The sequence below is a fragment of the Botryllus schlosseri genome, chromosome 2, assembly GCF_051294905.1.
Source record: "Botryllus schlosseri isolate E-star chromosome 2, Bs_hap1, whole genome shotgun sequence".
NCBI classification, from domain to species: domain Eukaryota; kingdom Metazoa; phylum Chordata; class Ascidiacea; order Stolidobranchia; family Styelidae; genus Botryllus; species Botryllus schlosseri.
The window spans coordinates 367,848-395,847 of record NC_137237.1 but is presented as its reverse complement, the minus strand read 5'-3'; the positions used below and the strand labels follow the sequence as shown (position 1 = coordinate 395,847).

The 28,000-nt window shown below is 38.8% G+C and overlaps 1 protein-coding gene across 1 annotated transcript; it reads left to right on the top strand.

Annotated features, from left to right (window-relative positions):
- The first annotated feature begins 2 nt into the window (after positions 1-2).
- LOC145432821 (angiotensin-converting enzyme-like) lies at positions 3-27,998 on the top strand. Its single transcript, XM_080309627.1, has 28 exons — positions 3-75; positions 1,008-1,155; positions 1,705-1,795; positions 1,850-1,923; positions 2,208-2,292; positions 3,758-3,901; positions 4,069-4,151; positions 4,510-4,618; positions 4,691-4,788; positions 5,894-6,069; positions 6,500-6,638; positions 7,358-7,587; positions 9,826-9,927; positions 10,648-10,770; positions 13,430-13,611; positions 14,308-14,444; positions 15,096-15,254; positions 15,907-16,000; positions 17,495-17,647; positions 20,479-20,602; positions 20,898-21,057; positions 21,978-22,147; positions 22,719-22,857; positions 23,539-23,727; positions 25,099-25,238; positions 26,054-26,176; positions 26,940-27,127; positions 27,831-27,998. The coding sequence occupies exons 1-28, from the start codon at positions 32-34 to the stop codon at positions 27,941-27,943; spliced, it is 3,717 nt and encodes a 1,238-aa protein (XP_080165753.1). The 5' UTR covers positions 3-31; the 3' UTR covers positions 27,944-27,998.
- Positions 27,999-28,000: the final 2 nt, after the last annotated feature.

Genomic DNA, 28,000 nt, shown 5'->3' with positions numbered 1-28,000 from the left:
ACAGAGTAGTCGTAACAAAAGAGATCACGCGATGCGAAGAATCTCAATTCTCGTCGCCCTGGTCGCAACGATGGGGTATGGATTATTGTCGGTCTTTCAACAGATATAGGCTGATAGAGCCTTCTAAAATAGGAAAGATTTTAGCTGGTACTAGTTTTTCAGGGCAATCGAGTAAACTCTGCAGGGTTTAACCAAGTCACAAGGTTCCGTATCATAAGTCAATCTCACTTTTATAGTTCTGAGTCAAGTCATTTTCAACCCAACACCGGGTCAAGTCCGAGTCCATGTCAATGAGTAACACTAGATGAGTCCGAGTCATGGTGTTGTGACTTCCGTTCAAGTCCAAGTCATTGTATTTACTGTTGAGTTTTGAGATCAATCAGTTTTTTTGAGATCAATCAGTTTCCCTTCTTTCAACTATGCTCGATTGAGATTGAGTCACATTCACAATCTCATAATATTCCTCAGTCTTAACAGATACTGGCTCTATGTGCTCCAAGTGTCAGGGCTGATACACGAAACGTCAACGATATTCTTTAAAGTTAGAATGAAATGTTTGGATTGGCCGTCCTGGTCTCGAGTCACATGACTTGGTTTGGGTTAATACACAAATTACGCACTTGAAAAATGACTCGAGCAAAGTCGAGTCACAAAAATCCATCGCGCATGTACATTACTTTCGGTAATCTAATTGCGATTTATTGGCCAATGGACGGACCGTGTTCGGCACACGGGCATTGTGACGCAGCAGGCGGAGCTGAGAAGAAAGGACCAGACAGTCCTGTCGCGTCACAGTGCTCGGTAGCAGTGCAAATTTCTGGGCCGCTTCTGCCCCCGTTCTGTTAAGCGCAGCAGTTTAGAGTAAAAGCCGAAAAGCCTTTTCCAAACGACGCGTTTACGCCCAGACCTTTTGGCGTTCCGTGCAACAGCAGCTTTAGGGCAAAGAACCAGATTGTCGCACCTTGGTTACAATTGGCAGAGAGAAAAAATCAACAAATCTTTTTCAGGCGACTTGTCACCGCTCAGACAACGGACGAGCTCGCCGAGACATTTATCAACGAATACAACGCGGCCGCAGAACTGCAATACTACGACTCGGTCACAGTCTCGTGGAACTACAACACGAACTTGACGTCGGAGAATGGACTCAAAGTCGTATGTTGAGTTGATTTTGCGTTTCCACAAACACACGACCACCGCAGGGTTTCGCACTTTCCCCTGTTATATCCGTAATCTCCCTTCCCTTGCTTAACGACGGCCGTTTTACGCCACACGAGCCCATGACACTATAGGTTTCAAGGCAGTGGAAAATACGACCAAAAGCAGAGTTTTGGTTGATAAACTAACTCTTTGTGGCAAGGAGCCTGATATTTCAGTTATCAAAAAATTCCTCTCTGCCTACTCGACTAGAATCGTTAGAATTGTTTCTCAATCCAAATTTGAGTACTCGAATTATTATGCCCAATCACTTTGAATGATATCTGTCGCAAAGCTCAAGCATCTACCGTTTCCACAATTAAGGATTGACCTGCATCTCTTAAACATCATCACGCCGTCCTCTTAGACTAGTCGATGGAATCCTAATTTTCTGGCCCAAATCAGTCAGGCCTTAGAGCTAAGTAGGGGATGATATTTTGTCTTCAACTTTAAACTTTGCATGCAAGTAGTGTAATGCCAGTCAAGTTTGGCAATTGTTGCTTTCAGCAAGAGCAGGCCAAATTGGACGCGGCTTTCACCTTGAAATGGGGAGGAGATGCTAAGAATCAGTTCGGAGGAGTCATGGATCAACTCACTCGTAGGTTTTTCTATTGCGATTTATTTCTTAGTGATAATAGAAACTATCATTCAGCATATTACTTGCGGCAAATCCAGTCCATCCAAGTGTTGGGGACAGCAAACCTTGAAGACTCCAAGCAAGATCAGGTGCGATACTGGTAGTTTTATGACATCAGACTCGTACAAAATACGGGATTTTCATACGCAACTAGAACTACAACTACTGGATTTTTAAAATGCTCAACTAGAACTACTCACTTTGCAAAACTCGAAACTATATACCCACTTTTCAAAGGTTGTAACTAGATCTAGAGCTAGAACTAACAAGCTTTGAAAATCCGCAACAAAAATCCAGTAGTTAGTTGACGGTCAACCAACTAGATATCTAATTTGTACTCGTCTGGTCAATTGTCCCGTACATCTTGTTCCAGTACAATGAAATCACGACGAGGATGGACAGTGTGTACAGCACGACACGCGTCGACATCGACGGACAGTCTCTGGCTTTGGAACCGGGTGAGCTGAGATTCCTATCACGGGAGGACTGTTGTCTGTGGCATCTATATAATCAGGGTTGTAACCAGTTACAAGGTTCCGAGTTACAAGTCAATTTGACTTGCATACTTTTGACTCAAGTCAAGCTGAGTCATTTTCGGTTCACCACCAAGTCCAAGTCAGGAAGCAACGGTCCGAGTCATGGTGTTAAAACTCGAGTCCAAGACATACTGTTTACTGTTCAATATCGATTTGAAGTCATGTTCAACTCATTTTTGTAAAACTCTTGGCTGATATCGAAGGCCTCGGATTCTTTTTTTTCTCACTATAAACATGTTGATTAAAACAAATATAACACAGTTTCCGGGCCTATTTCTCAAGTATCAGTCCTGATACACCAGACTTGAATAAGTCCTATAGAGTCTCTCGAGTCCCATGACTTGGACGAGTCATTACGGAATGACTCAAGTACCAATCGAGTCAATACACAAATGGACTCGAGTCGAGTCATTCTCCACTTTTAAGAAAATGAATCGAGTCAAGTCAACGAAAAATTCCGACTCGATTGTGACTCGAGTCATTACAATCCTGTCTATAATTCCGCATTTCTTTCTTGAAAAAATTTGAAAACCTTATCCTCTCCAAGTCTACTCCAATATAATAAGAGAAATACAATAAAATTTAATAACAGTTACTAGTATAGCAATAAGATACTTCTTTATCTTAACTTTTCATTCTTTCCTTCACCTCCAAACCAGCAAGACATTATCAGAGCAAACACAAGCTCAACATTACATGAACTGAATATGTGGTAGTCTTTGGAGCAGACTTTGACAACTAGATGTACTAGTATAATTAGAACAAAATGCCGGGAATCTAAGTTGTGGAATCTTTCTTTGCTCTAATTCTAATCTAATTTGTTGAATGTTTCTCTGTTCTCATCTTAATTCTAATCTCATTCATAATTTTCGTGAAATGCGACAGGAGGAGCGTATTGTGTGAAACAAGCCGAGCTTGTTGTACAGAAATTTGACTCTCTCTCAGTTCTCAAGCCCAAAACGATTTTTCAGGCCAATCTACTTCGTAGGGACAGACAGTTCCAACCAGAAATGAAAAGAGGTTATACAATTTTAACATTATGTGCAAAAACACCTAATTTGCATACATGATGTCAAAATTTGGTCAAAATTTTGATTTTTTAGGTCGAAATCTTCCATTTTTAGGTAAAAAAAATCACCTAGAGATAACGTAAAGGGTCTATCCGCCTCTATGGTTAATCGAATTATCATGGCGGTGACACGATTGTATTTGGTGGTGCACGTTACACATATTTGATGGTACGATTGTTGATAGACAAAAAGTTCTTTCCAGTTGTTTACTAGTTGCCCCTGACGAGTGTCACCCGAAAATATTCCGGTTCATTTCGATACAAATATACTATTCAATTGTAGATACAAAATAAACAACCCGGGTCGAATTTATTCAGATCTAACGGAACTCATGAGAAGCTCACGGGATTACAGTGAGCTGAAGAACGTCTGGATGGGTTGGTTTGAAGGAGTGGGCCAGCAGATTAAAGATGATTACGAAAATTTTGTGGCCTTATCTAATGAAGCTTATCAAGGCGATGGTAAGCAGTGGAAAATACTGTTGAAACTATAATTCTTGTTGATTCTTGTTAGTGGCAAGGAACTTATCATTTCGGCACTTGAATAAAATCATGTCTCAATCACGACTCGAATCATGAGAATAAATACACGATGTGTAACTCATGTTTATGTATGTGTTAAATTGCAGGCTATGCGGACACAGGGGAGTATTGGAGGTCTTGGTACGAAACCGACGATTTTGAGGCGGTCCTGGAAGAACTGTGGCAAGAGGTATGGCAAATGTGAAAAAATTTTTAGCGTTGTTGACATCTCCAAATAAGAGCTTGACAACTGGAAAATTTCCGAATCAGATTTCAATTAGAATTCGCAAGAACTTGATAATGGAATCAAATTCCGCATTAGGAAGATTTGAAACAAAAATCAACTTCGGTTCATATCATTATCATAAGCATGAGAATCTCAAATGTCTGTTCAGCAAGCTAGATTAAAATTAGAGGGAGAGAATAGAAACATTTCACAAATTTGATTAAATACAAGCATTTCGCTGTAACGAGTCCAATTCGACACTAAAATTATCTAGTTTTTGAAGAATTCCTACTTTTGTTAACATCTCGGAATATCATTGCAGCTAAGACCGATGTATCTGGAACTCCACGCGTACGTGCGAAGGAGGCTGTACGACAATTATGGAGCGGAATATATCAATCTCAACGGACCCATTCCGGCACATTTGCTTGGTGAGCTTGTATCTGGAAAACTATTATTTTGCGAAACAAATTCAATTAAATTCGTTCATCTGTGTATTTCAGGGAACATGTGGGCTCAAACATGGGGTAACATATACGATTTGGTAGAACCATTTAGCGGAAAATCTAGCGTGGACGCCACTCCCAATATGATAAACCAGGTAATATGATGTAGAACTGGCATTATATTCTTTGTGGTCGCATAACATTAGGGTTACTCAAAATCAACTTCTTTTTTCGCATTGCGCGGATTCACTGATTACATTGTTAGATTTCCTAAAAATTGCTGCACAATTCCAACTGGTAGATGTGAATGCGTAGCAGTTGGAAAATTTTTACTATATTTTACTATCAAATCCATGAAATTGTTACGTTGTCTAAAAGTTATTTCAGTTGAAAAATCTGGATTTGCAAAAATAGCCTGGACAGTAGGGGTATTCAAAAATGTCATTTTTTCTCAAATCGTACTGGCTACTTGATAAAATTGTTAGGTTACCTAATTTAAGCCTACACATCAAATTTGGCTTAATTCCAGCCAGTAGCCGCATTGCTACAGGAGAAGAAAGTTTCCATTTATTATATGAAAATAAATAACAAAAAATTTAGAAATTTTCTGTTCACTCCATGAAAGTGTTAGGTTGTCTACAGAAACAATGCTCACCAAATTTGATTCAATTCCAACGAGTGGAAGCGGAGTTATTGCCGTCAAAAAATTTGGATTATGAATAAAATAGTATTTACGGTGACCGATTCTTTAATTATTTATTGCAGTGGTGCTCACCGTAAATACTGTTTTATTCAAATCCAAATTTTTCGACGGCAATAACTCCGTTTCCACTGGTTGGAATTGAACCAAATCTGGTGAGCAGTGTTTCTGTAGACAACCTAACGCTTTCATGGAGTGGACAGAAAATTTTCATTTTTTTTTGTTATTTATTTTTACATAATTAATCGAAACTTTCTTCTCCTGTAGCAATGCGGCTACTGGCTGGATTAAGCCAAATTTGGTGTGTAGGCTTAAATTAGGCGACAATTTAATCAGTGGATCCCCATATTCCGGAAAAAAGTCAATTTTAAGCCACCCAAAGGTACAGATTTGAATTTTCCACGTTCTTCGTACTCCCATGACTTCCCACTGAGGGATACTCAAATTGGATCAGTCAGGTACCCGATTTTGCCCAGCCCTACTGTAGACGTAAAACGTAAAGTCAGACTTATCTTTCTGGCCGACAAAACTTGTGAATGATTTTGTTTTGTGTTATTCAGAATTACGACGCGATGAAAATGTTTCAAGTTTCGGAGGAATTCTTCACTTCGATCGGACTTCTGGAAATGACGGACAAATTCTGGGAATTGTCGATGATCGAAAAGCCGGCGGACCGTGAAGTGGTTTGTCACGCTTCTGCTTGGGATTTCTATGCGACGACAAAAGACGATTTCAGGTGATAGAGACTAGACTGAGAGCCACTTGCTTTTTTGAACTCACAACTAGAGCTTAACTAATTGATTTTCAAAATGCTCAACTACAACTACTAACTTTTCAAAACTCAAAACTAGAACTACCTACAGTATTTTCGGAATTGCAACTGGAACTAGAACTGCTAACTTTTCAAAATTCGCAACTAGAACAAAAACCAGAAGCAGAACTACTCACTGTTCAATATGTGCCACTAGCAAGAACTAACGGTACTCACTTTTCTGAATGCTCAACTAGAACTAGAACTACGAGTAGAACTAGAAATGCTCACTTTTCATAGCCTACCTCACAACTAGAACTAGAACTACTAACTGTACAAAATTTGCAACTAGAACCAGAAGTGCTCAAAAAATCAATAGTAGTTTTTATGAGTCTGAATGGCGTACTATTTTCAGAATCAAGCAATGCACAACCGTCAACATGGAAGATCTGATCACGGTCCATCACGAGATGGGGCACATTCAGTATTTCCAGCAATATGCAAATCAGTCTGTACCCTACCGGGGAGGCGCCAACCCAGGATTCCATGAAGCGGTGAGCTCAGTTGACCAACAGAGACAAACTAGGATTTTCAAAATTAGATTGCAATTAGAATGGTAGCTGCACAGCTTTTTTCAAATTAGAATTAGAATAATGGCTACACAGTTTTTATCCCGTATTAGATTACAATTAGAATAATAGCTACACCGTTTTTCTCGGATTCAATTCCAATTAAAGTGACTGAATTCGCAAAAGCTTGGAAATTGAATTCAATTCCTTATCAGAAAGAAATACAGCAAAAAACAAATTATGTTCATAGCAAATCATTCTTCATTCGCATGAACACGAGAATTACAAAATTGATGGTGTGTAATTAAGTAGTTGAGTTTATTAAATAGAAATGAAAGTAGTTTTAAAAAATGACAAGTTGAGCAAGTAATGCAAGTGGGCAAAACTTAATTTTCCTACTCGGAAAAAGTACAAGTAGATCGTCAATGATCAAGAAAGCTACTCAAGTAGAATCAAAAGTAACGACACAAAAATGTACTCAAGTATTCACACCGTGAATACAATTTTTTTCAGATTAAAAATTTTCTACTCCGTAGCTTTACATCTACGTGTTGGAATTGAGCCAAATTTATTATCCGTCGTTTTTAGGCAACCGTACAATTTCATGATGTTACCAGAGAAATTATGAACAATTTTTTTTTTATAAATCCGAAATATTCTCTGGTAGGAATTCGACTTGGTAACTGACCACATCTTTTTCCCAGGTGGGTGACACCCTGTCTCTGTCTGTGAGCACCCCAAAACATCTGGCTGAAATTGGTCTCCTGGACAATGTGGAGGAAAACTACGAAGCAGATATCAACTACCTGATGAGTCAGGCCTTGGAAAAGATCGCATTCCTGCCGTTCGGCTATATGATCGACAAATGGCGGTGGTCCGTTTTTGATGGCCGGACGGAAAAAAGTGATTACCAGAGCGAGTGGGACAATCTCAGGTGCGTGTTGTGCACAATTGTACTGCTGGATTTTTGAGTGCAAGTACAACTAAAACTAGAACTACTCAATTTTCAAAACTAGCCACTGCAGCTATTAACTTTTCAAAACTCTCGACTAGAACTAGGGTGGAGCCCAATTCTTCTCCTCAACTAAGTAATGCTTAAATACGTATCTCCACTCAACTAAGTATCGATCAATACTCAACGTTGAGTGCGTGCCAATTCTCTCAACTCAGTTGAGATCGATTTTCAGGCGTCATTTTCCGAAGTTGTGTTGCCAGATTTTTTTAACCTTGAACCAGACAGACGTGAACGATTTTGTCATGACAACGAGACGCTTTCCTCGTTATTTCGTCACAAAACTTACTTACGTATACATCGATCTCACTGATTTTCCTTATCCATACCCTTTGAAGATGGCCCATTAGAAATATTAGAAATCCTTGAAGATACCCACAACGTTCCATTGCCCCACAGAAGTATATTCGCAAGACGCGACAAACCCATTCAAAATTTAGAAAGATAAAGTTTCACAACAGGCCACAATAACGTAAGTGCAGGCCTCTCAGAACAAAAGAATGCGTCGATATCGTGTAAATAAATTGAAAGTTGACATTTCTTCAGGATTTCTTTCCAATCGTAGCTCGTCCATCCACGAATCACTTAGCTCCCTACCATTAAACTTTGCCATATCCACCCTACATTTTCTCCCTGATATATTCATTATTTCTTGTTTCCAAAAGCTTATTGATGGTCTGTTGACGGGAAGTCTCGTCTGAATATTGAAAGGCCTGAAGGTGTATAGTGACTCCATCCCAACACGGATATCACCAAGAACTCTATCAGTTCAGGTTCAAAATGCTGCATCTTCTTAATTGTGAGAGGACCATTCGTAAAGTGCCGGCAGCGTTAAATTCAATTGCTAGCAGCAGCCCAGAACTTGTCGGTTTTGCTTGACGATCATCCTTTGTCGCCATTTCTGTATCTATAAATTTCAAATGGCAGTTTACATGACTTACGGTATGTATAATATAATTTTATGGAACAAAATCCACCCAAGCGCCAGCTCACTCATTCACTCAACGGAACTTGACGCCAACGAATTCCTACAGCAGAAGTTACCATTCCGGTAAATCGAGATACCGTACAAGAAGCCGAAATGGTACAGCAGGCACCACTTATTTCATCCGTTCAGCAGAAGCAATAGAGTATTTCATTAACGAATACTATACCGTACCGGTGTCCGGTACTCCGGTATTTGGGGAACCCCGCAGCGACTGTTGCCTAAAATGCCTACAGTTGGCTGCTCGACCGCAAAAATTGACACTCAAGTCTGGTGGTCCGCTGACTTAGATTTGAGTGCCGATTCGAACGCATTTGAGTGTGAGTATACTTTTTGGCGTAAGTTGAGTAAAAAATTCGCTGCTGAGTAGAGAATGGCTATTCAGCAGAGAAATTGGTCTCGGCCCCTAGTCACTGTTCACAATCCGCATTGAATCCAACAAGAACTTCTCAATTTTAAAATCTGCAACTACTCGCCCTACAACTAGAACAAAAACTACTCACTTTTCAAAAACCCAACTATAACTATAATTAGACCTACTAAAAAAAACTAGTGTTAATTGACCGTCAACGAACTAGATTGGTACTTGGTGTGTTGCATTTTACCACCTACCCAGAGGCCGTCGGTATTAAACTACTTGTACTTTTTAAAAGTACTTGACTAGGCCTTGCCTACATGCTCAAGTGGTTTGGTTTTAGACTACTTCCACTTCGACTTGAACAGTTTCTTAAAAAAAACAGATTACTTTTTACAATTTTGATTTTGAAAAGTAAAGAGTATGTAATAGGAGATGAGTCAGTAACGCAAATACTACACTCCTACTTCAAAGCTATTTATACAAATTTCCTTTGGATTTTCTAAATTATGAAGTAGTTTGACTTGTGAAGTAATCCCTGTATCACCATGGCAACTGAATATATATTTGCTATCGCTCGAAGACGCCCACGACCGCCCACGCTGGAGGCGCTTGATAAGGGCCCAAAACTGATATCTTGATGTTCCTTTGTTTCCTGTTTTCTTTTGCCCTTTTATTTAATTGAAAGCCGATATATATATATATATATATATTTGAAAATTACATTTTTGTGTCGTGTCATTAGCCATCTTGCGTCAGTGGGGAATATCCATCAAATTGAAATTTTCCAACCTACCTTCAACCGCATCTATTTTAACAGGCTGCAATATCAAGGTATCATTCCCCCCGTTATTCGGGACCAAGAGAAGGATTTCGACCCTGGCGCGAAATATCACATCCCCGGAAACACACCCTACGTTCGGTTCGTAGCTATTACGCTATTATGCCATTTTATTGCACAATTGACTAATACATTCATTCGGGCTGTTCAAAAGTAATTTTTTTGTCTAATTTTACTGGCTGCCAATTGTGGCTCAATTTCAAACACCAGCGGCTAAGTTTTTGTTGCAGCAGCAAATTTTGGATTTGAAAAAAAAATAGTATTTACGGGACAAATTCTTTGATGTATTTATTATAGACCTACCCACCGTAAATACTATTTTTTTTAATTATGCAGTTTATTTATTCAACCTAACAATTCCACAGGGTAGCCAGTAAAGTTTTTAGAATTTTCATATTCATTTTTATTTGATAAATCCATAACGTTTTCTCTTATAGCAATGATTCTATAGGTTGGAATTGAACCAAGATTGGTGTGAACCGTTTTTTTTTTATGCAAACTAACAATTTTAAAAAGTACCCAGCAAAATTTATTTACAAAAATTATTTTTGAACATTCCTAATATTCATATTGAATAAACTTTGTGCGTCCACATGCATTGTATATCAAGAATATTTTGTGTGACGATTGTTGATGTAAAAAGTTCTTTCCAATTCTCTACTAGTTGCCGACGATTGCCCCTGACGAGTGTCAGCCGAAAATATTCGGGTTCATTTCAATATCAACGTATGATTCTATCGTTTACTGAAGTTGGTACCTCGAAGAGTTTCATGCAGTCAACATCTCCATATTCCATTTCAGATATTTTGTGAGCTTCGTTGTGCAGTTCCAATTCTACAAAGCGATGTGCGAAAAAGCCCAACACACGGGAGACCTTTACAAATGCGACTTCTACCGATCCAAGGAAGCGGGAGCCGCTCTAGGGTGGGTCGCTTTCAGGGCTGGTACTAGAGAATGTACAGCTTTTCAAAATTAGATGGGAACTAGATTTTTTTTTCAGTTTGCTTGGAATCGATTAAAATTCGAATGACTAAAATCAGGCTCAGTTCATAACAATCCAGAGTAGATTCTCATGAGCGCGACAATGGCAATAATCTCTACAACAGGAGCGGCTCGTTTCATACGATCCAGTTCTCATGTTTCATGTTAATTGGAATTAAAATAAGAGTGTAGAAACATTTTACAAATTAAATTACAAATGAGTCGAGTATTAATTCTATTGATTCGAGTCAAGTAATTGGAGGATTTTGTTTGCACTATTTCCTCGAATGGTTATGATTAGAGCCCGACCGATATTGGATTTTTTGGCCGATACCGATAAAACCGATATATTCAGCCGATATTCAAATAAGGTGGAGTCTGCCCCAAAAGGTGTGTTCTTGAAACTTCAGAGCAAATCTTTCAACAGCTTCACTGCCATTGTCAGACTCAAACACGAAATAAACTAGAAAGGCTGCATCAGGACACCTTGAAAGTGTAAGCTGTATGATATTCAGCAATATTCCAAGTCTAGTGGTCAAGGATTAAAGTTGTGACGTCACGAAAATTGCCGATATTTTTTCACCTCCAATGGCCGATACCGATAACACTGGTCAACACATAGATTTAGGCAGACAAAGTAAGAGTGGTCTTGGGGGTTCTGAAGGCCACTGATTCCGAATATGACCTTAGTTTTTTTTCAAATTGACTCTTGTTGTGGAGATAACTCATGGGGCTATTTTGACCAAAATCCCCCATTTTCGCGGTACTGACTAGATATAAAATCAGCTCAGTCGTACTATAAAGTTTAAAAATCCAATCTACTTGTTATTTTTACACACAGAAGACTCTTTTAAATCAAAATACAGCAACAGCACTATATTTAGGGATAATATATTTATCATAGTTACATACTTTCACGGAAATCATGTAAATAAATAAACTCTAGTCATGTATATAAGTATTTACATAGATACTCAAATAATGTGGCATTAATTCAGTCAGTTTTACGTCAATCACCTATTGTAAATTTGAAATAATCAGTTGGAATATATTATTATTAGTTTATTTTAAAGCACAATTGTTTTTTGTACGATTTTTGCCTGTAAGCTATTTAGTGCAATTTCTCGAAAGGTTCCAGCAATGGTCTGCCATATTATGTTCAATGGTTCATCTCATCTGCCCTGATATCTTTCTTTTATTGTTCTGGTGTCTTGGTAGAACCTCTCCCTTTGCTAATCAACAAGACCATCAGGAAATATATCAAGATGACTGAACAGGAAGTGAACTTTTATGCTCATCTTTGTGCTCAAAGTTTTCGATCTGCAGATACGAATTTTCGGACCAATTGTTTGTATAGTTGGGTGCTTTGCGATCATCCAAAAAGTTTTATTTACTACATCTTATGAGAAATTACATGCAGTGAACTCATTCCTAATGTGAAATTGGAATCTTTCGTCAGTATTCGAATATACCACATACCAGATTTAAGCTTCTCGTCTGGTAGGGTTAGTAGGTATACCCCCTTTGTTGACTCAGCGGAAAATTATTCATTTACCAGTCAAAAGAAATGAGACGCATATGAGTATTGTAGTTGAACTTTTCCAGGACAAATTTTATAGTTTTCTACTCCTCTTTAATCTTGGTAGGATGACCGATTGATACAGGAGAATGCGTTGTGCAAAAGAATAGTTTTTAGGCTTTACAAACTGCTTTTTTGACAAACAAATATTTCGCATCAGGTCATGTTAGTATTTATAGACTCATTGAGAACGATATGAGGGTTCTTCATAGTCGATTGTCTATTTATGCGCACATTGCGCTGTATAAAATTAGAAATAACTACGATATTCTTTCTACCAAGTGAAATATCGAAGGGTAAATATATAAGGATAAAAAATTTTGGGCTTTTTTAGGGGTATAAATATCTTCTGACAAAGAGCCAATCTGACAAAACTAATGTGATATTCGTAATCAGCAATCTCAAAAACCCCAGAAATGGCTCTCAGATGTTCTGCCTAAAAAAAAATTTTCATTTTGTAGACCAGTGTTATTAATTGGAATTAAAATAGGAGTATAGAAACATTTTACAAATTAAATTAGAAATGAGTCGGGTATAAATTCTATTGATTCGAGTCAAGTAATTGGAGGATTTTTTTGCACTATTTCTCGGGTGGAGGATTTCAAACTAATACTTCTAATTGACAGTTTCAGTTTTTTAAGAAGTTCCAAGAATTGAATACTCGCTTTTTTACTTACTCGTAAATCGCTACATCTATTTGTAGTACTTGAATCGGAATTTACGACGTTACTTCTATTTGTACTTGGTACCAACGATGATTACTTTGTAGGCCGTACCTCGCGCTATTTACTCAAGTGGTTATGATTCTACTTCTACTTGACAGTTTCCTTTTTTTAGGCAAAACTAGGATTACAATACTCTTGTCTCTTTTTTAAACTATTTCCGCTTCAATTTGAATAGCTTTTTAGGCAGAATTAGGCCTACATACTTAGTGAAGAATAAAAAGTAGTTTTGAAGTAAAGTAGATTATATTTTGCAAATCCAACTCAATTGTCATCTCTGACATATATTTTCAACTTGAAGGGAAATGCTGCAGCTTGGCTCCAGCGAGGAATGGCCGGTTGCCATGGCGAAGTTGACGGGGTCTAGTGAAATGTCGACTTTACCGCTACAGGAATATTTCCAGCCTCTCACAGATTGGCTGAAACAGAAGAACATAGAAAATGGCGACGCGACAGGATGGAACGACACAGATTGGCTCCCAAGTTTGTATTGCGTTTGCCTTATGCTGGTCTGCACCATTCTAATTGTAATCTAGTTTGGAAAGAAACTGTTGTTGCTAAATTCTAATTTTAATCTCTAATTTGGGAAAAAAACTTAACTACCATTCTAACTTTAATCTAGTTTGGAAAAGCTGAAAACGTTCTAGCCGTTCAACTTTGATTAGACATCTAATACATTACCACAGAACGCTTGTGCACTAAACGACCTTTGCACCGTCAACTCTATTAAAAGAGCAACACCATGCAGTATGATTTTCGCACAAAACAAAAATATGAAAATCACCATTTACTGTGTGTGTCTTGACCTTCAGCAAATCGCAGGGGTTCCTGTTAACCCCGGTTAAGAACTGTTGAGTTGATGCAGAGATCATTATCCAAAATAATCCTGAGCATCTATTGCCACCGATAATCATACGCCTCGTCAATGCATTGTAGTTTGCTGTTAAGGATTCACCGATATTGCTATGCAATGCATAAGCCCAAATTTACAGCAAACATCGTTGTACGCTAACAAGATGTCACTTCCGCACACTGAAAATTTGGAATGCAGACAAAGTCCGGATCCAATCCTGTTTCAGAAAAACTTTCTCTTTTCCTGGCCAGTTACGATGAAAATACCCGATCCTACACATACCTGCTGTAGGTATTCAATCCGCTCATTTATGATTTCTACTGCAGAGGGTTACTACCCAGCGAGGGACGCTCAGGATTTCGTAGACCTTCAGAACTCTACTGGCGAGACGGCCTACAACAAAGCCGTAGAAGCGGAGTGGAGCTACAACACGGACATGACTGCTGAAAACCAACAAGCCGCGGTTCGTGATTCATTCGGGATTTCAACTACTGCCAGACTTGTACTGCGTTTTCGCAACTAGAACCAGAATTAGAACTACTGACTCTTCGAAACTTCAACTTAAAACTAGAACTGATTATTTTACGAAACTCGTAACTAGAACTAGAACTAGTCACTTTTCAAAACTATCATCTAGATCTGGAACTACTCACTTTCCAAAACTCACTACTATGACTGGAACTAACGCCCTTTGAAGATACGCAACTTACTAAAACGCAACCAACTAGATGCTATTCTGAATTGCAACTGAGTTGAGATATATTGAAGGCCAGATCGGCGTTTCAAAAGGACTTAATTAGAGTTAAAAATGGGATGGGTTTCGACCCCAAAACCCAATTACTGGCTACTCCGCTGTTAGTAGTGATGACTCTGAGGTAGCAATGACTCCAAGAACATCGCACAACAGAACATCGGTATCACGACTCACACCAAATTATGACTAATGTCCTTGTGCTGTTCGGCAACAAATTTGAAGCAACAAATTTTAAGTCTACTCACTTTTTAAAATGCACACTTAGAACTACTTGAAAACAGTAATTAGCTGACCGTCAACAGACTAGGTTGGTGATTTTACAGGTCTGGCTACGACAAACTAATTTTGGATATTTTACAGATCGAGGCCAGTCAGACTCTGTCCAATTTCATAGCGGACCAGGGAGTGGAAGCCCAAAAGTTTGACGTCACGGAGATCGAAGACGCCACGAATGCTCGACTTGTCAAAAAAATGAGCAACCTCGGAACTGGCGCTCTGGACGCTGATGAATTGCAGGAGGTTTGGCCGCAAAAAAAACTTTTGCATAAAAATTGCTCAAATATTTTTTGCTGGCGCTCGTCAGGGGCATATAATTGTCTAATTGGACTATAGGTAGGTTGCACACATGCAGATCAATCCGTGACCGCCGATTAAACATCAGCTTCGGTTGCACAGTTGATGATTAGCCAATAACCGGAAAATTTCGATCAGTCAAATTTGATCTGCCGAGTGAGGTATCTCAGGAAGTTATTTGGCTCTCCTAGCCTCCGACCGCAGCTTAATTTTGGAAAGGCATCTGTGCAAAGTGCCAGTAATCTACTTTATGAAATTTTTCTATGGCCTGCATTTTAATTATGAGTTTTTGCGCATTGGGTAATTGTATTTTGAAAAAAATGAAGAATTTTCCAGCCGTCCAAGTCTGGTCAAGGATAATTGTCAGCAACCATAGAGAATTGAGAAGAATAATGTGTATCAACAATTGCTATCACCAAATATAGTTTGTATCAAATGTTTTTCCAATTCTTTACTAGTTGCTGACAATTACCCCTGAATAGTGTCAGCCGAAAAATTCGTGTTTATTTCAATATCAATATATTATTGAACTGTATGTTGAAGTTCAATACCTCCGAGTTTTTTAATTCCTACACTGAATTGTGACGATTTTGTGCAGTACACGCAAGCTGTTTCGGATATGAGCGACAACTACAGCAAGGCGACCGTGTGTGACATTGACGGGATCGACGGCTGTGTGCCTCTTGACCCAGGTGGGTGCCTAGCTTCTAACCTTCGCCCGATTAATTAGGACGCATGCCATGCAAATTCCTTCATATCTGTATACTGCTCATCAAGGCTTCTTTTGCTAACTTTTGCTGAGCCGAACTGTTTGCTCTGGGTCAGGATATTTATAAGTAGGGCGATTTTTATTGACATGTCAAAAAATGTCAAAATTCTTTACAAAGTTTAAACTTTTTACAACCTGCATTTCGTTTATATCGTAGATTTTGCACTGTCAGGAAACTTATCTTTTGACATTTTACAGCTTGTAGCCTACTTTATAGGCCTACCGTTGTAGACGGCCCATCGTCTGCTCATTGTGAATCATAAACATTCAAATGAAACAAATAGGTTGACATGGTGTTATGCTCAACGTACCGCAATATCCCAACTGAAGCAAGACTGCGTGGGCATTGCATGGTTCTTATATTAAGAAGCGCATGATGAAACATAGTGATGTAGACAACATTGTTGGAATGAAGCAACACGGTTTGTCAGTCAACAACTGCCGCTGTTGAACGTTCTTTCTCCATTATTGGCAAGCTACTTAGTAAGGACAGACACTTTCTACGCGAGAATGTAGGAAAGTGTCGTTCATTGTACTACAAAAAATTTAAATCATTTCCATCATAATGCGTAATGTAACTACTGGAATTCTTCATTGGGCCAAATTTCGTTAAAATAAAGTTTTTTTCATGTAAAAATTTGTCAGTTTTTGTGGCAAAAAAGTTTTTTTTTCAGACCAAACTACTTCGTTAGGACAGACAGTTTCAACCTGAAATGAAGATAAGTAGTACAATTCTAACATTATGTGAGAAAACACCTAATTTGCATACGTTAGGTCAAATTTAGTCAAAAGTAGAATTTTTTAAGTCAAAAAATGTCAAAATTAGGATTTTTTAGATCAAAATCTATCGTTATTTAGGTAAAAAAAATCGCCCAATTTATAAGACTTAATTCCAGGGTTAGTTTTGGGGTCACCCGTAGATGCGGAGTTATCGCAGTTGAAAGTTCTGGATTTGCAAAAATAGCATTGAAGGTGGGTAATACCAGAACCGAAATGATAAATGAAAAACTCAAAACTCAAACTCACGGTTCGGAATTGAGTCTAATTTGTTTAGCATCGTTTTCGAAGACAACTCAACGATTTCAAGGGGTTTACAGAAAATTTTGAATTTTTTTTTTGAATTTTTCATAATAAATTAGACAATTTAATTTACTCTGCGGCGGCTTATACTGGTTAGAATTGAACCAAATTTGGTGTGCAGCGTTTTAAGGGTAACCTGAAAGTTTAATCAGTGAATAGCCGGAATCTGGAAGAAAAGTTATTTTTGAACAGCCCTACTGTACTGTCCATGCATTTTATTGACTTGTTTCAAGTCAAGGTTTGATTGGGAGAGTACTACTAGTCGTTTCGATTTTTCATTTTATGGAAACTTTCTGGCGGTTTTGAATTGTTCTAAAATATTTATGAACGAATTCAGACATCACAAATCTTATGGCGACCTCGAAAAACTACAACACTCTCCGTCAAGCATGGAAGGGCTGGCGAGACGCTGTGGGTGGCAATGGGACTGATACTAGAGAAACTTTTGAACGATATGTGGAGCTATCCAACAAGGCTGCCGTATTGAACAGTAAGTGACTGGGGCAGGCTTGTTACCAAATCACAAGTCAATCTCACTTTTATAGTTTTGACTCGAGTCAGGTCGAGTCATTTTCAATTCACCGCCGAGTCAAGTCCAAGTCAGCGAGTAGAGGTTCGAGTCGAGAGTTCGAGTCGAGAGTTCGATTTTACTTATTTTTCACAAAAGTTGCACTAAAAGACCACATTTTGGTCGGTTGACTAAAAAAAAAGGTCAACTTCCCAGTTCCACTCCCGAAAAACAGTTTTCCATCCACATTCTCCGTTGGTTGACTAAAAAAAAAGTCAACTTTCTGGCTCTCAGCTCCCGAAATACCCGTTAGTGCGTTACTTCAGTGCTGATTTACGGTATTTCAGTCGAATAATCAAGCGATCTGTTTACATAGACTGCCAAATATTTCCAGTAAAAATTTGGTTGCATGAAAAATCGAAAAAACTACTCGCAAAATGTTTCGAAATCGAAAAAGTCGCTAAAAGTTGCACGAAAAAAAATGCACGAAAGTTGCAAAAAGTTACACTTTAAGATTCCTTCGAATAGCTTAAAACAGCATTCTAGATAACTTCCGAGTATTTAGGAAGCTGCCGGAAGCTGTAAAAAAAAAGTTGCAAAAGTTGCAAAAACTTGCCCGAATGTTCACTGTTCAGGTTTGAGTTCAATCCGCTTCCACCCACTTTTTCAAATCGGCTCGAGTGATATAGAATGGCTCGCATTCATAATATCGTAATTTCCCTCATTTTCAACACTTTCTGGCCCTATTTTCCAAGTATCAGGATTGATAGACGAAATACCAATCACGTGGTGACTTTACTATTCTTTACTGTCGGTCTAGGCCGTCCCAGTCTCGAGTCATATGACTTGGTTCGAGTCATGCACAATGACTCGAGCACAAGTCGAGTCAATACAAAAGTGGACTCGAGTCGGGTCATTTCACGTATTTAAAAAAATGACTCTCGAGAGTCAATTCGAGTCACTAAAAACTCGTGACTCCAGTCGAGTCAATACAACCCTGGCCTGGAGGATGACAAGTAGAAGTACTTCTACTTTTTTGAAGTACAAAAGTAGGTTTTCCGTACTTGCACTTCTTGTTAAGACTACTTCTACTTCTACTACACATTTTTTCCGCAAAACTTCGTACATGTAACACCTTGGATTTGGTAAAATAGTTATGCGGTATGTTTTCATTAATCCGGGTTTTGATATAGTCATGATAAGTAGGCTATTGTTACTTTCATTGCCAAAGTCAAATTAAATCTGCGTTAGATTTTGCCTTCGATTATTATTAGAACATATCAATAACAACTTGAATAGAATCATTATTGATCCTTAGTAACAGCATTATTTCTTGTCTTTAGCGATCGTGCCCCTCGCGCTTCCAATAACATTTCTCGTAGACCATGTTCATTTTTAACACAATTTCTGATAATACCTATATTGAAATCAGGACGCCCATTCACATAAAATCGCGCGTAGCGCGAAGACTATTTTCCAGTTGTACAAATTAGCCAATAAAAATATTCCACAATGCATCTCGTACCCTGTGATGTGGTGCTTCGTAGTTCGTACCACGAAGGAGACTACGGAGTATGGACCCTGGTTAAGAACCCCTGGAATAGAAATCTCCAATCGCCGATGAATTCATTGGTGTTACAGCTGTGGAGCGAACTACTTCTTTACTCTCCACCGATAAATAACATGGATAACGAGAAAAAAACAACACCCAGCATGTAACCCACCATAGGTCACGGGGGTCATATAATGCCGATGGTTGCCATACTGACCTGATCAGATAGCTGGATAATATACCCTGCACAACGCAAGGTACGACCTTTTGATATATTACTATTCCCCATGACAGTTTCATAGATTGTTGCGTCCGTAGGATTACCAAGTCACCGTTCCGAGTCGCAAGTCCTTCTTTGATTTTAACGTTTGCCCCGACTCAACTCGAGTCATTTAATTTATTCAATCACCCAGTCAATTCGAAATCGAGTAATTTTACAATAGGTCGCACCAAACCAAATCACAATTTTCAGTCACGAATCATCAACGGGTCATGTTTTATAATCATGAACTATAAATGTGAAGTAATAGCTGATCTTCTACCGCATGGTATCTTTAAAAGTGATGTGATGGTGTAGTTTGTTGAGATTCCAGTGATTTTTATACTAGTTTTAGGGTGAACTTTAAGTTCTTATATCTAAAGAAGATATGTGGCACTTGAATAAATTGTCGAATATTTGAAATTCTAAAATGCTGTCGCGGGCCGCACAAAATGCTCTCGCGGGCCGCGTGTTTGAGACCTCTGCTGTAGGCTGTAGGGGGGTAAAATGGAATACTTGAGTGATTCGATTCTAAATAAGTATTAGGCTTTGAGTCAAGTATTTTAGTACCAGTGATTACGGTGGCATAACAGTATGAAAGACGTGGAAAGTTCGAATATGTACCTTTTATCCGATCGCAAGAAATATAATGCCAGTCCACTTCACGTCACATCGAAGATTACTTTGTATATTTTTAAGCATACCTACTTCATTGCATTTTGCAACAATGCTGTGTGTTGATCGCGGCTTTGCAGATATGGAATTTTCAGTAACGCGCATAGCCTTGCACTACATGTTTCGTATGCTGCGTTACGACTAATCACGGTTCACAGCCTTCCACAGAGGGAAATACTCGGTCTCGTTGATAAATGAGTTGTTTCAGTACTGGAAAAAATCTTCTTCCGCTAATGATTCGAGTCGTATTGGAGTACTAGATTCGTTGTGTTATTAATTACTATGCGAGTAGTAACGATGGATTAAAATGTAATTTATTTTTTTGAGATTTTGACGACATGGGCGCATATTGGAGGTCTGCGTACGAAACCCCGGACTTTGACCAACAGTTGGAAAAGGTTTGGCTCGAAGTCCTGCCCTTGTACGAAGAACTTCACACTTACGTCAGAAGGTGAGAAAATGGTAGATTTGTGTGCCTCGTAAAAAAGATGAAATTTCATTGCAGACAATTGTAGATTGATTTTATTCGAAAAAAAGATGAAATCTTGTTGCATAAAATTGTCGATCAGTTTTAGTCGTAAAACAGATGAAACTACGTAGCAGAAAATTGTAGATTATTTTAATTTATAATTTATGAAATTTTGTTGCATAAAATTTTCGATCAATTTTACTCATAAAAAATATGAAATTTCGTGGCATCAAAATGGTAGACCAATTTTACACGAAATTTCGAAATTTTGTCACAGAAAATTGTCAGAATTTTACGGCTCAGACGTCATCAACCTGCAGGGTCCCATTCCGGCCCATCTGTTCGGCAACATGTGGGCACAGGACTGGGCCGGCCTCTACGACATCGTGGAACCGCACAGCGGCAAAGTCCGTCCGAACGCGGATGAAGCCTTACAGGTGGGAAGGCTCCTTGTCTGAGCAGACTTGTGCAAATTATTGGATTTTCATAATGCGCAACTAGAACTAGAACTACTCACTTCTCAACACTCGCAACTAGCGCTTGTTACTTCTCAACACTCGCAACTAGAACTACTTACTTTTTGAAACTTGCAACTAGAACTAGTCAATTTTCAAAAACTCGCAACTACAACGAGAACCAGAACTACTCGCTTTTTCAAAGTCGCAACTAGAACTAGATCAATTACCAAGTTTTCAAATTGCGCAAAACTAGAACTAAAACTGCCGTACTCACTTCAAAACTGCAACTACAACCAGAACTAGTCAAAAAACAGTAGTTAGTTGAGCGCAACTATTTGAATGGTAGTTTGTACAATAGGGCTGTTCAAAAAAACTTTTCCTTCAGATTTCACTGCCTGGCTACTTGATAAAATTGTTAGGTTGGTTAAAAAAACGCCGCACACCAACTTTGGCTCCATTCCAACCAGTAGAAGCGAAGTTATTGCAGTAGAAAAATTTCTAATTCCATGATTTTATAATAATTAAACAAAGAGTTAGTCACCGTAAATACTATTTTATTCAAACCCAAATTTTTCTACTGCAATAACTTCGCTTCTAGTGGCTGGAATTGAGCCAAATTTGGTGTGCATCATCTCTACTGACAGCCAAACAATCTTATGGAGTCGGCAGAAAAATTTTGAAATTTAATTTTCTAGTTTTTTAATGATAAATTCAAAACTTTCTACTGCAAGAATCTCGCTTCTAGTGGTTGCAATGGAACCAAAGTTGGTTTGCAGCGTTTTTTTAACCAACCTAGCAATTTTATCAAGTAGCCTGTGAAATCTGAAGGAAAAGTTTTTTTTGAAGTGCCCTTATTTTACAAGTCTGTCTGTGCCACAAATCTCGACTTATTTACGCAGAGCTGGACAGTGGAGGAAATGTTCCAAGTAGCCGATGATTTCTTCAGCAACATGGGCCTAGAGGCCGTGCCGGCAGAATTCTGGAACATGAGCATGCTGACAAAACCGGAAGATCGAGACGTGGTCTGCCACGCGTCAGCCTGGGATTTTTATAACAGAAAAGACTTCCGGTGAGTAGAGCTAGTCATCATTAGCACTCGAAGGGGAGTCGATGTAACCTCCTAAATTTAAACTCAAGCACAAGTAGTGATTCCAGAGATGCCATAAAAGTAGGTATTCTAGGCCGAGTTTTTAGCCTGGAAGACTGAAAACAGTCGAGTACAAGTAGAAATGACGTCATGAATTCCACTCAAGTAGAACTATAGATTTCAAAGTGAGTAAAAAAGTAGACTTAGTCTGAAAACGCGGCCACTTTATTGTTGGTTACAAAGTAGAAGTAACATAAATTTGTACTTGAGTAGGAGCAATTTCAAAGCAAGTAAAAAAAGTAGGTATTGTAACCCTAATTTTGGCCTATTTCTCGCCAGAATTTTTTCATGACTACCTGCCTTCACCTAATGCTCTTTTTTATTGCTACATTATTACAGCACACTTTACCAAATTGGTTATCATTTGAATCTCTGTAGACTTGTCAACGCTAACTCTCGATGAGGGGCCCACTTTGACTTGATATAATAAATTAACAAAAAGTCTTGAAATCACTATACCCGTAAATACCGGCACGACTTTCCATGTTTTTAGCATAAAAATGTGCACGACAAAAACGCAGCGAGACTTCATCACGATCCACCACGAACTGGGCCACATTCAGTATTATCTCCAGTACAAGGACCAGCACGTAGCCTTCAGAGACGGCGCCAATCCCGGATTCCACGAAGCGGTAGGTGACAATTAGAAAACTGGTGACGACTGAAATATTTTCAGCTCTTCTAAAATAAATTATAATGATAGCTTTGCAGTTTTTTCATATTAGATTAGAATTAGAATGACTGAATTCGTAAAATTTAAAATTGAATTTCATTCCGAATCAGGAAGAGATACAACAAAATCAAGCTCAGCTCAAAAGAAACCATGTCTCGTTCTCGTAGCACGAGAATTGCAAATATCTGTACAGCAAGCTTGGCTCGTTTTGCACGGTACAGATCTCCTGTAGCATTTTTAGAAAAACCAGAAATTGGTAAAGAATTAAAATGAAAGCGTAGAAACATTCATAAAATTAGATAACTTCAAGTAGTCTAATTAAGCAACTATAAATATCTAGTCCAAGTCTGCTTGAGCCAATATTAAAACCAATCACACTTCACCGATAACCCCAATATTCAAAGATATTGCGTCTAACTTGAGGTGCATTTCTAATGCTTCACAGCATTTATTTCGACAGCTTTACAGCCCTTGTTACACTTGGTCATTCAATATAGTAGAAAGGCTGCTTCAGGACCCTTGTAAGCCATGAGAATTGATCAACATTCCTAGCCTAGCTGTCGCAGATTATAGTTCTTCAAAAAATCTCTATTCTCGAGAATGAGATAATCGCATAATTCGAGTCCTTACTATTGTTTAGGTCGGCGACACCCTGGCTCTCTCCGTGAGTACTTTGGAGCATATGGCAAAGTTGGATCTGATTCCGACGCCAGCGGATGACTCGGAGAGCAACATCAACTACCTGATGAGTCAAGCTCTTGATAAAATCGCATTCTTACCGTTTGGTTATCTCATTGATAAATATCGGTGGGACGTTTTCAGTGGCAGGGTGAGTCACGCATTTTTTGTGGACATTACAGTCAGTATGAATGATGCGGAAAGTTCAACTATGTACCTTTTATGCGACCACCAAGAATATAATACAAGTTCTACAACACATTAAATATACTTTTGTATTTTTTTGACCGTACCTATTTCATTGCACTTTTAGACAATGCTGCGGGTCGACCACAACTTGGCAGATATGTGATCTCCACTATTGTGCATAGCTTTGTAATCAGTATGGCCAGTAACAAAGTACTTGAACTTTTCAGAATGTACTTGTAAATACTTGTACTACTTCCTCAAGTGGTTATGATTTTAGACTACTTTTACTTTGCAGTTTTTAGAATCAAAACTAATCCTAAAATACTAGGTTGCAAATTTCTATTTCTACTTTAGTCGAAATTTCCGACTTCACTTCTACTCTACCGGACAGTTTCCAGGTGTTTAGGCAGCACTAGGTCTAAAATACTTGATTTCCTACTTCCTTGTTACTCACTACTTCCACTTCTATTTGAGTAGAACTCTACGGTTTTACTTTGTGCGTAGCGTTGTAGTCAGAGGTGGTTAGTAACAAAGTACTTCTGCTCTTACTTGTCAGTTTTTAGGCAAAAAAGGTCTGGAATACTAACTATTCTGCATATTTGCAAGTTTCTACTTGTACTTGAGTGGAAATTTACGGTGTTACTTCTACTCTCACTGGACGGTATTGAGATTTTTTGACAAAACTAGGCCTAGATACTCACTTTTTGGCGCTTCTTCGATATACCCCCGAGATATTAGGGTTATGAGTGGGATATATTAGGGTTGTAGGTGAGAGATATTAGGGTTAGGGATGATAAAATCCTCAAACTATCGTCCAACCCTAATATATTTTCTCCCCAACCCTAACATTCGTCATCCTCCAACCCTAATATCTCCCACCCAAAACCCAAATATTGGGATACCCTAACCATAACCCTAACCCACTTCCCACCCTAATATCCAGCACCCACAACTCCAATTCCATCCCAATCCCGACACGAAAAATAATTTATTCTTCCGTTTATAAATTTTGATCTCGGGGGTATCTCGAAGAAACGCCCCCTTGACTACTTACTTGTAAATCGCTACTTCTAGTTGAACTTGAGTTTTATTTACGGCGTTACTTTTAGTGTTGCTCAAGTACCAATGGTAAGTACTTTGACTACCACTGTTTCTACTACATGTCTCGTATGCAGTGATACAACCAATCGAGGTGCCAAAGCTTCCCCAGTGGAAAATAGTGTCAAAACTATCAGTCTTGTTGATGAATTAGTGGAAAGGAGCGTATCATTTCAGTTCTCGAAAGAATCGTTGTGCCTTTCGGCTTACGATCTATTTTTAAATCCTATTTCAGGTGGACTCAAGAAATTTGAATCAAGGCTGGTGGGAATATCGACTCAAATATCAAGGCGTAACCCCTCCTTTGCCGAGGGACGAATATGATTTTGACCCAGCTGCGAAATTCCACGTTTCCAACAATGTGCCGTACATTAGGTAACTTAATTGTGGCATTTTCGCCCAAGCCTACCATGAGTATGACCCTCTGGTTGTTAAAAAATAAATTATTTTTCAAAACAAATTTGATTCAATTCCGAGGAGTAGATATAAGCTATAGGAGTTTGAAAGTTTTGGATTTATTAGCAAAAAAATGAAGTTGTATAAAATAATGATTCAGGACCGTTTTTGGTCATTTCCAACCGGTAGAAACGAAGTAATTGCAGTTGAAAATTTTGGATTTGTGAAATTAGCATTGACGACGCTTAATCCCAGAATTATGAATGAATTCAATTCAACTTGTTGCTAAAAATTTCAATGCACCACAAGACTGCGATGCAATGAGAGATAAGAAGGTGTCGAAACGAGTTGGAGCAGCCTTCGAAATCAGACACCCACCTGGCCTAGGCGATGTAACAAGGAGGCAGGCACACTGAATGAAAAGTAAAAGAAGATGATATAAAAGGACAGGTGAAAAAAAGGTGGCATGCGACGGAAGGCGAGATCGATATGTCAGGTCGTGGTCCGGTAAACTCGAAAAACTTCACTTCTACGGATTGCGATTGAATCAACTTTGTTTTGCGTCATTTTTGTACCCAACTCACCATGGGGGGATGGTAAAATTTGTAAAAAAGATCTTTCATTTTTTGATGATGAATTCAAAATTTCCAAACTACTCTAGCTTCATATCTTCTAGTTGGAATTGAGCCAAATTTGGTACGTAACGTTTTTTTAACCAACCTATCAATTTTATGAAATAGCCGCAAATATTGGCAATTCTTTTTTTAAATCAACCCTAATGGCTGCTGTTACAGGTATTTCACGAGCTTTATCCTGCAATTTCAATTCTACGAGGCACTTTGCGACGCCTCTGGTCACCAAGGCCCCCTTTACAAATGCGATTTTGACAGTAATTTGGACGCGGGAGCAAAACTCGGGTAAGATGCTTAACGGATGTATCAATTTTGTCGGCAATACTTGATGCTACTCCAGAATAATGAAATATTTGTTGGCAGAGTTGAGCTTGAGATGGTTGCCGATATTGTGGCTACTCAAGTAGAATAGTTGTGAACATTGATGCTATTCAAATAGAATAGTTGGCGACAGGGGGGCTACTCAAGTAGAATAATTTAATACTTCCTGGTAAGTCGACATAGCTGGCGACATTGGTGCTGCTGAAGTAAAATAGTTAGTGACACTGGGGCTGCTCAAGTAGAATAATGAAATATAGTAGAGAAGCTGGTATCATTTGACTAGGGTTATCATATTTTGGAATCTGGGAAAGGCGGACACTTTTTCAAAATTTTCAAACTTGCAATACTGGATGAAAAATGGTAAATTTAACCACTTCGTGGTCGATTGACTTAAAAAAGGTCAACTTTCTCGCTCAGTGCCCAAAATACAGTCTTTCTACGTGGTTGACTAAAAAAAAAGTCATTTTTCCGGCTCAGCTCCCGAAATAGCAGCCGGAGCGTTACTTCAGTGCTAATTTATGGTATCTAAGTCGAATTTGCCCTAAATTTAACAAAAATTCTCAAAAAAGAGGACAGAATCTCAAAACGGAGGACATTTAGGCGTCCTCGGAGGACATTTTCTAACAAAAACCTGAAAGAGGACGTATGGTAACCCTACATTTGACCAACTAGATACACCCATGCTTTACGGAGCCTTAGAAATATGACACGAGTCTTTCATTTCCAGGAACATGCTCAAACTGGGGTCGAGCGTGATTTGGGAGGACGCGCTCGAGCAAGTGACCGGTACCCGCGAGATGTCGTCCGCTTCCTTGCTCCGATACTTTGCAGACCTGCAGGATTTCCTCAAGGTCGAAAACGACAAACATCGTGAAGTGAGAGGATGGCCGGACTACAGCTGGGAGCCTCCGACAAGTTTGTTCGCTTCTGAGTCGATTATTAGGCTTCGAGCGTCACCCGTTATCATGGCATAACAGTATGAAAGATGCGGAAAGTTGAAATATGTAATTTTTATGCGACCACAAAGATTGCATGCCAGTTCTACATCACATTGAAGAAGGTTTGCTATTTTTCAAGCAAACCTATTTGTGGGTCGATCACAAATTCACAGATATTTTATACAGATATATAGAACATACGGATATTACCGAATTTATGGAAACTTGCAAATTCAATCAAGTTCACTTCATATCGATTCAGAGTTCGATCACGCAAGTACAAAATGGCAAATGTCTGTGCGCGGAACTTGGCTCGTTCCGCACGCTGTAGCATTTTCAAGTGACAAACATTTCACAAATTGCATTTGAATTAGATTATTTCGCTCTTCTTAGACACTGAATGATCCAGTTGTTCAAGTCTGGCGCGTGTACCTTTGTATTACATGTTTGGACTCGACCAATCGATGTTTACAGCTCACCACAGTGCAAAATAGTATTGAAACCATCATTCTCGTTGACGGCAAGGAGCGTATATTTTCGTACTGGAAAAAATCACCTCTCACAACTCGGCTCGAATTCTTAGAGCTAATAATCGATTCAGCTTGGATTACTCGACTCATTGCGCCTAACCCTATTCTGAATTCAGTTCCTAGCGCGACTCTGACATCCATTCTTTCCAGACACGATCGTCAATGAAGATTGGACCGTCAGCATTGACAACGGTGCTACAACCACGTCGACGTCACTCCTACCTTGTTTCCTTGCTGCTGTTTACCTGATCCTGTTTCATTAATGATTGACGGTTATAATCTGTAATCTGTATCCGTAATAAAAGTTCTGTAAAACTACA

Coding starts and splice junctions, on each gene's coding strand:
- LOC145432821 (XM_080309627.1), top strand. CDS start 32: ATGCGAAGAATCTCAATTCTCGTCGCCCTGGTCGCAACGATGGG. Junction 76..1,007: donor GCCCTGGTCGCAACGATGGG/GTATGGATTATT, acceptor AATCTTTTTCAG/GCGACTTGTCACCGCTCAGA. Junction 20,603..20,897: donor CTTCACACTTACGTCAGAAG/GTGAGAAAATGG, acceptor ATTTTGTCACAG/AAAATTGTCAGAATTTTACG.